Source organism: Anas platyrhynchos, chromosome 10 (genome assembly GCF_047663525.1).
Source record: "Anas platyrhynchos isolate ZD024472 breed Pekin duck chromosome 10, IASCAAS_PekinDuck_T2T, whole genome shotgun sequence".
In the NCBI taxonomy this organism is placed as follows: domain Eukaryota; kingdom Metazoa; phylum Chordata; class Aves; order Anseriformes; family Anatidae; genus Anas; species Anas platyrhynchos.
Window position 1 is genome coordinate 7258211 of NC_092596.1, and position 14936 is coordinate 7273146.

General features: G+C 45.1%; 1 protein-coding gene across 3 annotated transcripts in view; it reads left to right on the top strand.

Moving 5' to 3' along the window:
* Positions 1-13362, top strand: part of LOC101795745 (ligand of Numb protein X 2) — a 31992-nt gene extending 18630 nt beyond the window's left edge. For all 3 annotated transcript variants that reach the window (XM_027465518.3, XM_027465517.3, XM_005009013.6), the window contains exons 5-10: positions 1-369; positions 2893-3072; positions 4569-4743; positions 4911-5121; positions 9751-9909; positions 11191-13362. In XM_027465518.3, coding sequence (XP_027321319.1) covers positions 1-369; positions 2893-3072; positions 4569-4743; positions 4911-5121; positions 9751-9909; positions 11191-11326 — 1230 coding nt within the window. In that variant the 3' untranslated portion in view covers positions 11327-13362. The remainder of the gene's footprint in view (positions 370-2892; positions 3073-4568; positions 4744-4910; positions 5122-9750; positions 9910-11190) is intronic.
* Positions 13363-14936: the final 1574 nt, after the last annotated feature.

Sequence of the window (14936 nt, forward strand, 5' to 3'; positions counted from 1 at the left end):
GTGAATGGTGTCAACATCAGCAGTGTGACTCACTGCCAGGCTGTCTCCTTCCTGCGCCACCCAGGTCCTATTCTCCACCTCATGGTCCTGCAGGAGAAGGGATTTTCCAATAAGACTGCACAGCAGGATTCCACTTCTGCTACTAACCGGGAAGTGATCCATGTCACCTTGGTCAAGAGAGACCGGTCTGAACCCTTGGGAATCAAACTGATCAGGAAGACGGATGAGGCAGGGATTTTTATTCTAGATTTGTTAGAGGGAGGTTTGGCAGCCAAAAATGGAAAGCTGAGTCGGAATGACAGAGTCCTGTCTATAAATGGCCAGGATTTGAGGCAAGGAACGCCGGAGACTGCAGCACAGATAATCCAGGTAATTGATAACGCGGCTGAAGTTGTGTGGCTAATGACACTGCAGCTGCCTGCATTGATGGCAGGGCTCCTGCTCTGACCCAAGGGCTAACAGAACACGCAGGAGTGACCTGCCTTCCCTGAGATCCCTCTGGGAAAGCGGCTTCCCTGCAGATGTGTGGGAAGCACTGCTTCCAAATGAGATAAACATGAAGAGTAGGAACACACCGTGAGTCACCTCTGATGAGTCTGAAGTGAGGCGGCTGCTTGTGGCACTTCAGTTCAGCTGAGGCAATGGGATCGCCCCTGTGGCGTGGTGGCATGGAGCCCTTCTTGCAGAATGGCCGTGTGCATTATCTGTAGGGACCAGCAAAGATCAGGATAGCCTCTTGTCCTTCTAGCAATCCAACTGAAGACGTCTGCTGGGGGATGTGACAGGCTGCCCGCACAGGGCAGAACCATTTTGATTGATTTGAAATTCTCTGTAGGATTCCCCATTTTACCAGTATTTGGGAAGGGAGTCTAGAAAACAACATGGGGCATCACAGACTAAAAACCTCCTACAGTACTTAAAATGGCGGCAGAGAGGTGATCTTTTCCTGCACAACAGGAGTTTGTTGTTATTGCAGCATGCCAAATGTTTCGGTGAACAGAGCTGGCAAGGAATTTTGGTTCATGAATAGGGACTGCTACGTGTGCAGCCAATGTCAAGTAGGTCAGTTTTTAAATTCTTTATCTTCCTAGGCAGTAACCTCGTTTGTTTTTATCTGGAGATCCTGACACAATACATCTGATCCCACACTGTTTATGTCCCGGGAAGGATCTGAGGTCAGCTGAGTAAGGGAGAGCCAGTTCTCTTCCTGGTAGTCAGCAAAGGAGAGCACAGTGGAGTGGGAGAATAGAAGAGAAACAGCAGGGTTCCAGTTCTGAGATCCTTTTTTGTATTACAGATATGATTCCATACAATGGCCCATGAGAATTTTGCTCGCATCCCAAGTGCTGCTGTATTTCTGTAGTAGTGTGCAAGCATAACTCCTGCATGAGGGGCCATCTTCTGATCCCACTGAAATTAGTAACAAAAGTCCCGCAACTGGCTTCAGTGGGCTTGGGGGCTGAATTCCTTTTGAAGTGACGTTCTGTAAAACTGTGAGTCTTCCAAACATTATCTGTTCTTCTGAGAGCTAATTAAAAGTATGGGTTAAACTTCTTTTTAGTTTTGATTGCAAACCATTTGGAGAAAAGAGTCCTTCCACCCGTATTGTAAAATACTATTTGTACCTATAATATATATAATATGCACTATACATAGTCTGGTACTCTGGGGTGAAGGGGAGGGCACATCCCCAGCTCAGGATGCAATATTTACAGTATCTTTCATGGAGACACAGATGTGTGCCAACTTGTCTGGAAGAAATTGCACCCTGAAATGATTTTGGAGAGACTCTTTAAAACTTCATTTCAAAAAACCCTCATCTTTACTCTACAAACACCCCAACCATCCAAAACAACAACAAAAACAGAGCAGCTGATCCAGTGCCTCTTCCCAGGCCAGCGAATTCACTGTTGCATGGTGCTGTGGCACCAGGGGAGCAGGATCCCGTGTGGAAAAGTGGGAGCAGCAACTCCACTTCACTCATCTGCTGCAGGAAACGTCCCAAGCGAGCACATAGGCTGTACCCCAATGGAGTCCTTCACAATAAGGTTTTGTCAGATTAATTTAGTTCGTTCCTTCAGACAGAGGAGCAGTAACAATAGTGAATGCTTTCCCTGTGGTTCTGCCAAGGCCAGGCGTACAGCTGCTTTAGCGTTTAATTGGCAGCAGTCTTAGACAAAAGGTAATGTCTTCAGGTACTCTGGGGAAAAATGGGTGGGAGATGTTGAACAATAGACATCACGAATAAGCTGGGAGGGGAAGAGCTTTAACAAGTTTCTTTACAGTAAAAGAAAAAGCATCCAAGACTTTTATCATGGTCGTCCATTGTGTGGATCAGTCAGTGTTGTGGCTTTGTTCATTTTGCATTGCAATGCACTATTCTGGTTACTTGTACTGAAGTGGAAGAAGTGATGGTCCCTTTCTGCCTCCTCTTTTTTTTGACATCTGTGGGGAACAGAGGCAGGAATGAAGCCTGACTATGCTCCTTTTCCTTCTAACATTTTCTAATTCCTTTATTTTCACCATAGAATTTTGCAGCTCTTCCCAGTTTTCTATGCATCACATTGCATAGATCTGTTTCAGACCCTCTGTAAAAAATGATGCCTCTCTTTCTCTTTTCCCAAGAAAATGACAGGGGCTCTCCCCTTGTTTCTGATTTATTTTGAACTTCTTTGAGTTTTGCCTTCATCTGCATTTGTTATTTAAACTTAATCACCAGCATCACTTTTTTAAGTAGCTCCTTTTATGGATACGTGTGGACACGTGGTGTTCACTTTTTCACAAAGTGGACGGTTTTCAAAACCAACAGTCACAAAACCAAGGTGCTCCACAAACCATGAGGGGACCTTGCCATCTCATGGTTTCAGACCCTCTCTTTGCTTCTCCTGGCAGACCAGTGAATCAAGAGTGAACTTTGTGGTCCTGAGGCAGCCAGGTGTGCAGCTGCTGGACCCAGGGGAAGATGGCAGCACATCGAACAACAGCAGCAGCAGCAGCAACGGAGGAAGCCCAGTGCACCATCGGAGGAGACTAGACCAGAATCACTACAGGCGAAAGTCTACCTACCAGAAAGTAAGCTTTGTAAATAACAGCAAAAGCACTGGTTACTCTTGGACTGTAGGTCTGTTGTTTTAGCTGTGATAGTTATTTGTCATGTAAGACCGACCAGTAGCTCCTTTTCTTCTTGGGCTGTTGAAAAGCAGCAGGTTTTTGGCTATCAGTACTGGAAAACTGAGTATTTGTCATCTACCAAGAAAAACATGTCAGAATTTCCTCTGAAGTCTCGAATGTTGTTGCAGAAACAGTGTTTAAACCCTCCTTGTTGGAAAGGGCCACGGGAAATTTACCATCCGTGAGACACTTAACAGTGCCAGCACTGGGCTTCTTGAAATTCATAAAGCACGACACATTTGGAGTACTGCACAATGATACTGAGTTATGCTTCTGGTTAGGAGCTAGACAGCTCTATGCAACAGAAGTAGAAAATACAGGAGCACTACAGTGTAATACATGTATGTGTGACTTCAGTGGTGCGTCTGCCATCCATTTACACGTTATAAGAACACCCCACAGGGGGAGAGTTGCCAGTCTGTTGTCCCCGTGGAGGTTTGCCCCATGTCTCGAGCTACCACTTCAGTGAGAAAACGTTCTGAAACCGCCCAGACTTATGTGTTTAAACGCCTCTGTTGGAGGTTAGTGAGCAGCTGCCACAGATGGCTGGAGTGTGGTGCCTTGGTGTAAACAGCGGTCTGCCATTTACATACTGTATCTACAGCACCTGCTGGAGTGTGCTTTCACTATAATCTGAAAAACAAAGATGCTAGTGTCGTCCAAAAACGCGTGTCCTGAAAAATATTGATTTGTTTGTCCTGAAAAAACTAATTTTACCTCCAATTTGCATCTGCAACTATGTGCAAACTAACAGGGAAACAATAAATCCTGGTATTTAAACTTTAAATAATACCATTATAATCACTAGACGTTCTCTCTAAGGATGCTGGCCATCTTCATCAGCATCTTCAAGTTTTGATTTCTGTTTTGTATACTGGATCTGGAAAATATCTCCTCCTTGTCTGTTTTATCCACCTGTGTCATGCTGGCTTGATGAGCAGAAATGAGGGTATGTGGTTATTCTAATGTAAACACTGTAAACTTGAGTTTACGTGAACCTTTTAAGTAATGCACGAGAAACAAAGTGACTCAGAGTGGATAATACAAGTTACTGATCCCAATCTAGTAGTAGCCAGCGAGGGGCTGATGGCTTGATACACGTGGCCTTGAGAGGCCACCCCTTATCGAGTGCCTCCTTACAGCAAACAGATGTGGGACTGCTGGGAGCGGCTTCGTTTCCCAGACAGTGGCGCCTCAGTCCTGCTGGTAGCACTTTGGAAATACAGGGCAGTGTTTCCACCCAGAGCAAGTACAAGAGAAGCTGCCTTTGCCATCTGGCAACATTGCTGAAATGCTCTGGATTAAAGAGGCAGGATGTTCTGTTATTGTTCTGGATCTGGGCTTCTCACGTTAATTGCATTAACGAATCTGTATATTGTACTGTCATTCCTCTGTAGGATTTACCTCAGGGATATGTAACTCATGAGAAGACAGTTGCAATAAAAAAGGAACCAAAGGAGTCTTTAGGAATAACAATCGGAGGTGGAAGGGATAACAAAAACAAGCTCCCTATATACGTAACGAGCGTGCAGCCCATTGGGTGCCTCTTCAGGGATGGCAAAATCAAGCGAGGTAAGGAGACTCAGATCTTTATACTTCAGGACCCGTTTTTAAGTGAAAGTTGGACTTAACACCCTAAAGTGAAGGTGGAAGCAGGGTTACTTACACATGAGACCCTGAGGTAGAAATGGGCTTCGTAGCAAAAGGTTTGCAATAATCCTATCTTATTTACCCAACAGGAGATATACTTCTGAGCATAAATGGCATTGATTTGACTCATCTTAACTACTACGAAGCTGTCTCAGCACTGAAATCTAATGCAGCTTCCCACTCGGTTGTACTGAAAGCCTTGGAAATCCTTGCATCAGACTCAACAGATCCCTCTCTGGACATCAAGGAACGAGGATTCAGCTGGTCTCCCCTCTGGATCACGTGGCTCGGATTGCCTAGGTACGTTTGTTTGGTGACTGTAGAGAGCTATTCAATCACTGAGCTGACTTTGAACTCAAACACTAGGAATTAATTGCTTTGTGGGTTGACTTGGAAGCATTACCAGTATTTTTGTTCACTCTGAGGCAGAGGAAAGCCTCACTCGTCAGTGAAATCAGAGTATAATGAATGCACAAGGAAGTTCAACTGTTTTTTCCAGTGTGACCTGTTGTTCTCCCACTTCTCTTGCGCAGTACAGTTTTCAGAGGTTCCTGAATACTTTTTTTTTCCCCCTCTCCCCCTAAGAGAATTGACACAAAAAATGAAACACATTTTGGCATTTGAGGCACTGATTGAAACAGTCATCCTAGAAACAATCCCTGCTAAAATCCCACTAACTGAAATCACTGTGGCTCTTTCTGGATTGCATTAGAGGCCAACAGATATCTGTGCTGCTTTATAGCCTCTAATCTGGTCATCTCATTTAGGGGCATTTTTCAGTCTAATTCTTTTTGGCTGTTGTAATCGTGTGATCTTTAGCGTGAAGCAAAAACAATTCTGAATGGCTGAGTTCTCCTGCACAAAGCTTTGGACCATGGACTTAGCACAGATTTTAGCAGCAATATGGTATATTCCATGTGACAGGTTTGGGGCATTAGAAGCCTGGATTTCTATCTCCTTTCTGTAGAGGTGAACCTCTAATTTGCTCGCTTTTGCAGTTTCATGAAAGTACATTCATCCACAAAAGATAAGATCTGTTGTCATGTCAGCTGACTGGAGAAGGATCACGCAGGAGATGAACGGCAAAGCCAAACCCTTTTGTGGGAAGCTCAGGTTATTTACAACCTTGTTTCTTAAGGCACCTGGAAGAAGAAAGACTAACCTTCTTCTAAAGACTAAGCCTCTAGTTACGTTACCCTTGTGTTACTTAGCAGCCTGTAAATGCTAAACAAAACAGCCCAAGGAAGGAAGATAGCTTTCTGTCTCAAGCACTTGTAGCTTGGCTCATACTCAGCACCATCCTCGCAGCTTCCTCCACTGTCCCAGGGATCTGCTCTGTGCAGGCCTAGCAGGAACTAGTTCGAGCTGTGCCTGCATAGCCCAAACCCATGTACAAGTCCTCAGATGCTGGCTGATGTTTGTGCCTCACGGGTGCTTGTGCAGTGAGGTACAGAGAGGCAAAAACTGGCTGCACTTTCTCCCTTATTTCTTCTCCAATTTATTTGGATGTCTGCTGGCTCACAGCTTCAACACACTTTCCGCTGCAGGGACTGGAGTCCACTCTTAGCTTGTTGGTAACCTGCCTTCGTCTCAAGGCTGATGTTACCTGCCATTAAATACCTTGCCCGAGCTCTTTTTGCTGCTGTTATCAACGTTGACTTCCCTTCCTTTGCCTGTCACTATGTCTCACTACTGAAGCAAGGAGCAATTATTTCAGATGCCGTTTCTGCTCTTCAGTCTTCCTTTCTTGTTCTGACCTTTAGGATCTGACAAAATTTTCCTTCTTGTTTCCAGTAATAGAAGTGGCTGTAATTTTTTCTTGTGTTTCCTCACTTATTTTCCCATGTTCTTATAAGACCTGGTAGCAACTAGCTCGTCCTCCATAGAATGATTTATAAAAGCCCCTACAAATGAACTGTTTTTTTAATCTAAGTTATTGATACCATTTGACATCATGTGACTGGCAAAATCATTATTTTTTTTGTTTTTGAATTGTCACTTGAGAATGCTGGAACTGAAGTGGCACCCTTGTTGGCCAGCTGGAAATGTTCGGGGTGCCCCTGCGCTAGCATTTTAGGTTGGCCCAGGTTTCAACCCACTCAAACTGGGTTCCTTTTGGATGGGACTAAACCAGAAGAGCTTCAGAGGCATTCCTGTTCCTCTGTTGGTGCCTGGCTCTCTGGCACTAACAGAGCCTTTACCTCGCGTACCACGTTAACACTAGATTACAGAAAATCCCAAGTGTTACAGAAGTGGACCTTGAAATGCACCAGTTGTTTCACTCAGATCTGTCCATGTTGGGCTGCCCTGCTAAAGGAGACATGGCCTGTGTGCTAAAACATTTTGCTAAAACTGTGTGAAAGCTTAAAGCTTGTTGCTGATGGCATGTGGGATTTTGTTTTTCGTTCAGCGTTTTATTTTGCAGCTGCTGCTCTGATCCAGCAGAAAAATCATTTCATCCTCCTTAGAAGAAACTCATGCTGAAAGGCTGGAGTCAAAGTTGGTGCTCAAGGCTAGAGAAATGTGTTTGGTCGTTGCAACGCTTGAGCCTATGGTGCCGAATCCTAGCCTTGATTCTTGGATCTGGGTGGTTTGGTTTTGTTTGCATCAAATGCTGTCTGTGATGCCAGCTCACCAGGGGACGTGCTGTCACTGAGCTGCAGAGCCCCCGTAGCCCGTTCTGCAGAACCTGGCTTACATGACAGACTGCTGGTGCCAAAGGGATTTAGGAGAGATTACAGCCCTGGTCCTGCACCCTTCTTGGGACCCTGAGTAAACGAGGGAATACACAAGTATCTTGGTCATGCTGCTCCTAAAGGAAAAACTCTTCGATACCAGAGCATTTGGTGTGTAAGCTTCCATCTCTGCCCATGGCCGCACACCTGGGGAAGATACAAACATCCCCTGCTGTAAGAGGGCAGTGTAGTAATTTGCCCTCTAGCCCCAGGCAACAAGTACTGGCTCTACCAAATCAGGTGGCTGGTGTGTTTCTGGCTTTTTTTCTCTTGTATTATGACTGTGGGCAGCCCTACTGTCCCTATAAACTTTTACTCTTTCTCCATTCTTTGCTTTGTTTGTAATTGGTGGTGGTGAGCGTTTCAAGTTAATTACACGCTACTAATTATTGCTGTGGAATGTTTATCATGAGCACTGTATGTGTCACAGAAGACAGTGTAGGGACTTTACTCGATTTCTTCATGGTGTTACGTTAAACACCAAATACTCACTGCATAAAATACCATCTCAAAGCACTGTTTGGGGGGTGGTGGCATAAATCCCTGCACACTGAATCCTGAAGGTTGAGTTGTCCGCTCTCGGTAAAAGCTTTGGCTCTTGAAACAGCCACAACCACTGGGCATGGCTTAATTCCCAAGGGGGTGGAAAAGCAGTATTCCCCTCGCCCTCTACCTCGAGGTTTATCTGAAGCCAGTCTCCCCAAAGCCTCAGCTCTCCCTGTAATGACCTTCAGGTGCTCCCTGCTGCGGCCCCGCTGGAGCAGCGCATTCCATAAGCTCTGGAAGGGATGCAGATCCAGCAGGGAGATTGCCAGGATAAAATCTGCACCTTTACTTTCTGTAAAGTCTAAAATTTTTTTCCCACAGTCATTTTCCACTATGGTGAATTAATGTTTCTTTTCTTAAAAGCCCTTTTTCATATGGAAAGTGGATTTTGAGCAAAGCCTTGTTCAGCTCTTGGTGAATGTATCCAATGTTCATTTATGTTTCATGCTGAAGTAGCACTTTTATTCTCTGGGCTATTTATTTGCACTAGATGCCATGTGTATTTGTCATAGCTGTACAATACTACAGTTGTACGATACCAGTAGAAGAAAACTGGAGGTAGCAGTATGCTGCAGCTGGGTCGTCCCGTGTTTGTGTGTGAAGAACTTGTACAAAAGTAAATTACAGTTTGAAAGTAGATAATTGGATCTTTCTCTCAGTGAGAAGTTAACTGTGAGAAGGCTTTTGAAATCTGAAACTCACCTGCAAACTGCTCAAGCAAAACCCTTGAGGCAAAAACGTTTATTAGGAAAAGTTTAGCTGCTGGAATACCTCAGTGGGGTGATCCACAGCAGTTTCACACAGTGTGGCAGCACGTTGGTGCCAGAACTTAACCTGACTGCGAGCCAGAGCACCGGAGCTGTTTGCCTGTGCTCCTGACACACCTTTTCAGGCGCCTCATGAAGGCTTTGTGTGTGTTTGTGCTGCAAACTCGGGGAATGAGCGCTGTTAGCGCTTATTCAACGCATCCTGCAAGGTGGTCTCAGCACTGCAGCCTACTCCAGGCTCACTGAGAAGACAGAGGTCAGGGGCTGGGGTTAGCATACAGTGATCTGCAGTTGCTCCCCAAGGAGCCTGGTACTGTACACAGGAGTCCTGCAGGAAAGACCTTTCATATTCTGATTGGTAGGCAGTAGCAGAAAGGCTGCCTCACCCCATTTTGTTTGCTTTCCATCAGTGATATATGGCTGCTGACTGCCTTTGTTGTACCAGGCGCGTAGCATGCATGTGGAATAAAAAGCTCAATTCCCATCAACTGAATGGGGTCTAGCAGTGCTGTTTACAGTTCATTTGCTTTTGTCTACTGATTCTGTTCATGTTCATGAAAAATGATGTTCATGATGTTATTCTAAAGTGAATTCACGAATTTTTCAGGTCACAAACCCTTTGACAGCATTGCTGTTTTCTGTTAACTCTTGAACTAGCACTGGCAGGACTGAGAAAAGACCTCTAAAAGATTGGCATCTTCAGATTTGAGAGTTACCCCATAAAGCACTTTGCAGAGGGGTTGCCTGTAGTCCATAAAACAACAAAAAAAAAAAAGATGAGGCTGTTCCTTAGCTGCACCTTGTGCAAGGGAAAACATAAGCCTGCTTTCTCTGAAACACACACCATCTATCTCTGGTTTTGACTGTTCTTATCTTTGCAGCTACCTTCACTGCTGTCAAGATATTGTCCTTAGCAAAGGTAACCTGGAAAGCTGGGGCTTCAGCATTGTTGGAGGCTTTGAGGAGAGCAAAGGAAACCAGCCATTCTTCATCAAAACCATAGTGCCTGGGACTCCCGCCTTCCGAGACAGGAGACTGAAGTACGTATGGGCCATCCTCTGGGTCTCTGGTGTTTAAGTCAGAAACGCTCTGGTGCTTGTGGCAGCATGCACTGTTTTCCTGAGGGGCTTTCACCCTTTCAGCTGGCTGAACTAAAAGTTAATGACCTCAAGTTCTTAGACATTCACTTGTGCAGTTAATTCTGTCACCAGAGTTGTAACAGAGTCCTGTTTTAATGAGCATTTGGGTTTTTCTATAAAAGTGCAACTACCAACTAAAAGGAATTAACTTGTATTTTAAAAGACTGTAAAGGTTTTAACTGAGTAATTAAATAAAGCTAGAAGGGGGATGTTCAAGCTTAATGTTAGAGGCTTCTGAGTATAAAATCTTTTGGGCTATGAAGATATGATCTCAATGCAAGCACCAAAAGCCCTCCAAGTGTAGAGAAAATTAAAACTAGCCTTGCTGACCTGTTAGTGATCACAGTGAGCGGAGCTGTAAGTAGCGGAGCTGGAGGCCCCCAGAGAACTCGACTGCAGCATTATCTCCAGGAACCAGCTCCTCTGCAAGCATACAGCAAACGCCATACTGTTAAATAAGTAAATAAAGTACAGTTAAAGAAAAGAGGCTCTTTTAGGGGTCAGAGCTTTAGGGTTGTGAGTCAGGCTTTTCTCCCCTGAGGAGTATGGGAGAACAGAGCTGGCTCAGAGCCTTGGTGGAGGACTGGGTGTGCTGTTTGAGTGCTAGGGGAGCAAGGCTCTTTCCCTCTGACACTTGAAGGTACCAGGCTAGCTTTGGCACCTCACATCCTTGCAGCTGAACTGCACAACCCGGTGGGAGATAGCTGGGTGTGCTGCAGAGCTGGGCAAAGCAGGCAGACTTGGAAGCCTCTCCTGTCCTGAGCTGGAGTGTGACAATGCCTTGGCCTTGTCAGCACTTCACCTTAGCACGGGGTGGTCAGGTAGCTGGAAGAGACCCTGGTGTTCAATGTGTTTATCAGCACAAATTTTTGTTTTAACTTTTCCCTCTGCTGCCAGGCCAGCCAGTTGTGCTCCTGACGCCCTTCAGTGCTGTGCCACTCAAGTACCAGCACTGCCCTCCTTTTCTCTTGCCCTCTGACTCAAAATTGAGCCTCTGTCTGCAGCCGCTCACTGTGCTTGCATCCATTCTCTTCCTGCCCCTAACCTTTTATCTTTATAATTAAGAAGTCACTTCAACAAGTTTATGATCTTGGTACAAGGTAGGACAGATGATCTTGGGGTCCCGGGGTGTAATGTTAATAAATTAAGTCTTGACAAGCATATTTCCTGTCTTCTGATTAGGTGTGGAGATGAAATAGTGGCAGTAAATGGAGTACCAGCAATTGGAATGAGCAACTCAGAACTAATCCCAATGCTGAAGGAGCAAAGGAATAAAGTTACACTTACTGTGGTATCCTGGCCAGGAAGCCTCGTGTGAAAGCTCAAACCATGCAGCAGCTTCAAAGATCATCTTTGGTACCAGATATTTGTTGACCATCATGCTAAACTCAACGTGACAGGGAGGGAATGCTGAACTCTTGCTATACTGTGTATTGCCAGGGGAGACTTCACTTCATTATTGGAGAAAACATTTCTTTACTGTGCTGAGGTTACCACCAACTCTGAGCGTTAGATTCAAAGTTACGGTAAATCAGAACAGTTGTAGCTTCCTGGACTTGTTAGAGCCTCTCAGTGCTGGTGCTGCAGAGAGAGACATTTTTTTGGTGTTTCTCTACAAAGTAGCCATCTTTACTTTGAGGCATTTTCTTCAGTTTTAGTGATCTGCTTTTTATTTAATGTTTTGAACAGGTTGAAACAGATGTGACTGTCCTATTTCCCTTGCTAGTTTAAGAATACACTTTGACTACTGGTCTCTCTCTCCCTAACTGCCCTATTGGACATAGATTTCAGACATTTTTAAAAGCCACTAATAAAGTTTTAAGGATGCAGCCCAAATAAGCTGATCCTACTGCCCCCAGTCCTAATGGTGTTAGGTTACTGGAATTTAATGGACGTTTTTATCCATCAAAAAAAAAATCATAACTCAGCTGGTAGCTGAAGAGCTGCCAAATTAGCACAGTAGAGCTGTGTTGACTTGTATGAAGGTCCTATCACCAGGTATCAGAGATGAGGAATTTGATTTTCATCCCCTTTCTCAGCTCAGCTTCCCTGGTTTTAAGACCTGATAAAATGACCAGCTTTTCTCACAGAAGGCAGGTGACTAAGTAAACAGGTCTGCTTGTGAGAAACCTCTGTCCCAGGAAGCCATTTATTTTAATCAGAGTTTCCCAGTGGTCAGAGGCAGAGTTGAGGCAGCGGGGAAGAGGCTGCCTCAGCTTCGTTGTACCAACTGTATGAAATAAGCTACCTCCAGGACAGTGTGCCCAGTTTGGCTTCAGCTTAAATGCACTGTATAGTTAAAATTTAGAATGCAAGAAACGAAGCCATGTTGCTAACTTCCTACCTGGAAACTGTACATGAAGCAATTCCCTTTATTTTTTTAAGAAGGTTGTTAATCAGCAGTAGAAACGGCAGATCTTTCTCGAATCAGGTTGAATTAAGAGAGATCTTTCCTCGGATGCTCTTTCTGCTGTACCTTTTATGGGGCCAGCTCAGATTGTAAGAATCAAAGGAGCTTCTCCCCCCTGTAAGATGCTATCTAGAATTAATAATTCCTTCTTGTAGTGAACTGACTGCCGATACGTGCCCATCATTGTCTTAAGCAGTGCTTTTTGTAGGGCTGGCAACTTCGTAATTAGCTATTACAGCAGAGTAGAGCTGTTCCTTGCTAGATGATTTAGCTGTTTACATTCAGAGTGACTTCGCTTCCTCTGGCTGTTAGCTGAAGGCAGTATATAGCAGGGCCTGTTATCAGGGCCTATTATACAGAAATAGCTTAGAATCCAATTGTTACAAAGGCTTCCCTGGCACACAGTGTGGCCTCTTTGTTTGGTTGACAAATACTGCTATGGACTTTGACAGCAGAAACAGTGTGTGGCCAGCTGGGCTCTGGGGTCTTTTTTCCTGTTGTTCCTAGTGAATGGTGAGAGTGAAATAATTCAGAAGTCAGAAATGCGCCTGTGGAAAACCAGTCACTCGACCTGCGTCTGACACAAGGGAACATGAAGCAGGTTTTGTCTCTTTCCTACCATGGTACAAAATCTGTGCCTGGTAGGGAACAGTAAATATGTAGATAGAAAGAGGGCCATTCCTACTGAGTAGTACCAGATGTCACTTGTATAAAGTACAGTAGGAAAAAGCCCTGTGGAAGGTGGTCAGACAGTTTAAATGAAGGGGATGCTGCGGGAGGGCAGCATGATTTTTACTATTATTCCATCTCGTTTCAAGGTGCCTTCAACTTCACCAAAATGTGCTAGTAATTAAGTACTGTTTCCAAGATCAATTTGTTAATAAATGTTGGATTTGTTTTAATGTCTTTATAAATTATTCTAATATAACTGAAAACCAACAGTGGATTATGTGTGTGTGTGTGTTGTATTTTTTTTTTTTTTTTAACTTTTTTTCCTTATCAGCTAATGTCCCAGAATAGGTCACTTCAGCAAGAGGCCTCAAGAAACTGACCTTGCCAGGCAGGAAGCAGTGCAATTGTCTTCTGCTTCTCCCAGGACAGGAGCTCGACTATCCAGAAATATGCTGTGACTGGAGAAAAACAAAACAACAAAAAAGAACAAAACCAACTCCCACATACCCATTTCCCTCAGCTGTGTCACTGCTGCCTGCGGGGCTCAGAATTGCCTGGACTGAAAAGCTCTAACCCAGGGAATAAATAAAGCTTTATTTAATGAGGCTTAACTCCCTGATCCAGTTTGCTGCACAGGTCAGCAGCTACAGGGCTGCTGCTGGTGCTCCTAGAGGGGCTGCATGCCTGGGCCAGGGGCAGCGGTTAGCTTTGTCATGATTTCCACTGCTGCAGTGCAAAACATCCCTCATTCGAAGGGCAGAAAGATGCCAGTGCCATAAGGAGGAGCTGCACAACAGTACTGAGGTTGCCCTCTCTCCTCCTTAATGTTGTGCCCACTGTGCACTGCCAGGAGCTGAACACCTCAGTGGTGTTCCCTGAGCTGCCTTCTCACCACAGTAAGCTGGCTGAGGCTTGGGGTGACAAGACTCGTGCAAGTGTCCCTCTCTGACCCAAGTTTACCTTCTCAGCAATGTACCTTCTGCACGCGGTACGGCAGAGGCCTGTTTTCCATCTCACTATTTAGTCCCTCCCAAATTCTGATGTCACCAGCCCAAGAACTGGCCTCATTTGTGAAAATTGCTGGAGTCACTTCTCAGTATCCCTGGGAAACACCATCATGAAGTCTGCAATAATTACCTGATCTAACTGAAGATTTCCAGAGCCCCACCTTTGTACATCTCTAGTACCCCAAATGCCATCATTTCAGCCGTTTATTTCATCAGAATAAGGTTATTGCCCTTAAAGTTACAGCGCTGCTAACATCAGTGAAAGGCTTTTGTCTAGTTCTGGAAAACCATTCCCAAACAGATGGAAGGAACTTGAAGCAGTGACTCTTCAGTCGAGATCCTGTCCCCTCTCTCATGCAGAGGGCTGCAGGCTGGATGTGGTGACTTTATTAATTATGCTTATTTAGGGGATGAGTAGCTTCTGTCCCCTCCACACACACCCCAAGAGAGAAGGGGACTGGATGCAGGGTGGCTCTATCCACCCCTGGAGAGGCACCACACAGACCGCAAGTGGCTGGGGGGCCAAACCCTACACTTACCTTAGCATCAAATTCTACTGACAAGCATTTTCCCCTGACTCAAGACAGGCAAAAAACCAGCTCAGACTGGGCTGGGGGTCACTGCCTGGCACTTCTTTTGCTGCTAGCTGCCCTAGCGATCTCAGAGATCGTGTTCTGGAAAAAAAAAATCAAATGTCATAATTACAGAATACACGGAAGCAAGGGAAAGATTCCTGGCCCCTCTCCCTCCTGACAGTCCCCAGCAGTGCAAAGGGGTGGGGGCACGCTCAGCAGCACAGTGCTGGGGTGGCAGCAGCAGGGCTGGCTCGTGCTCCCTGT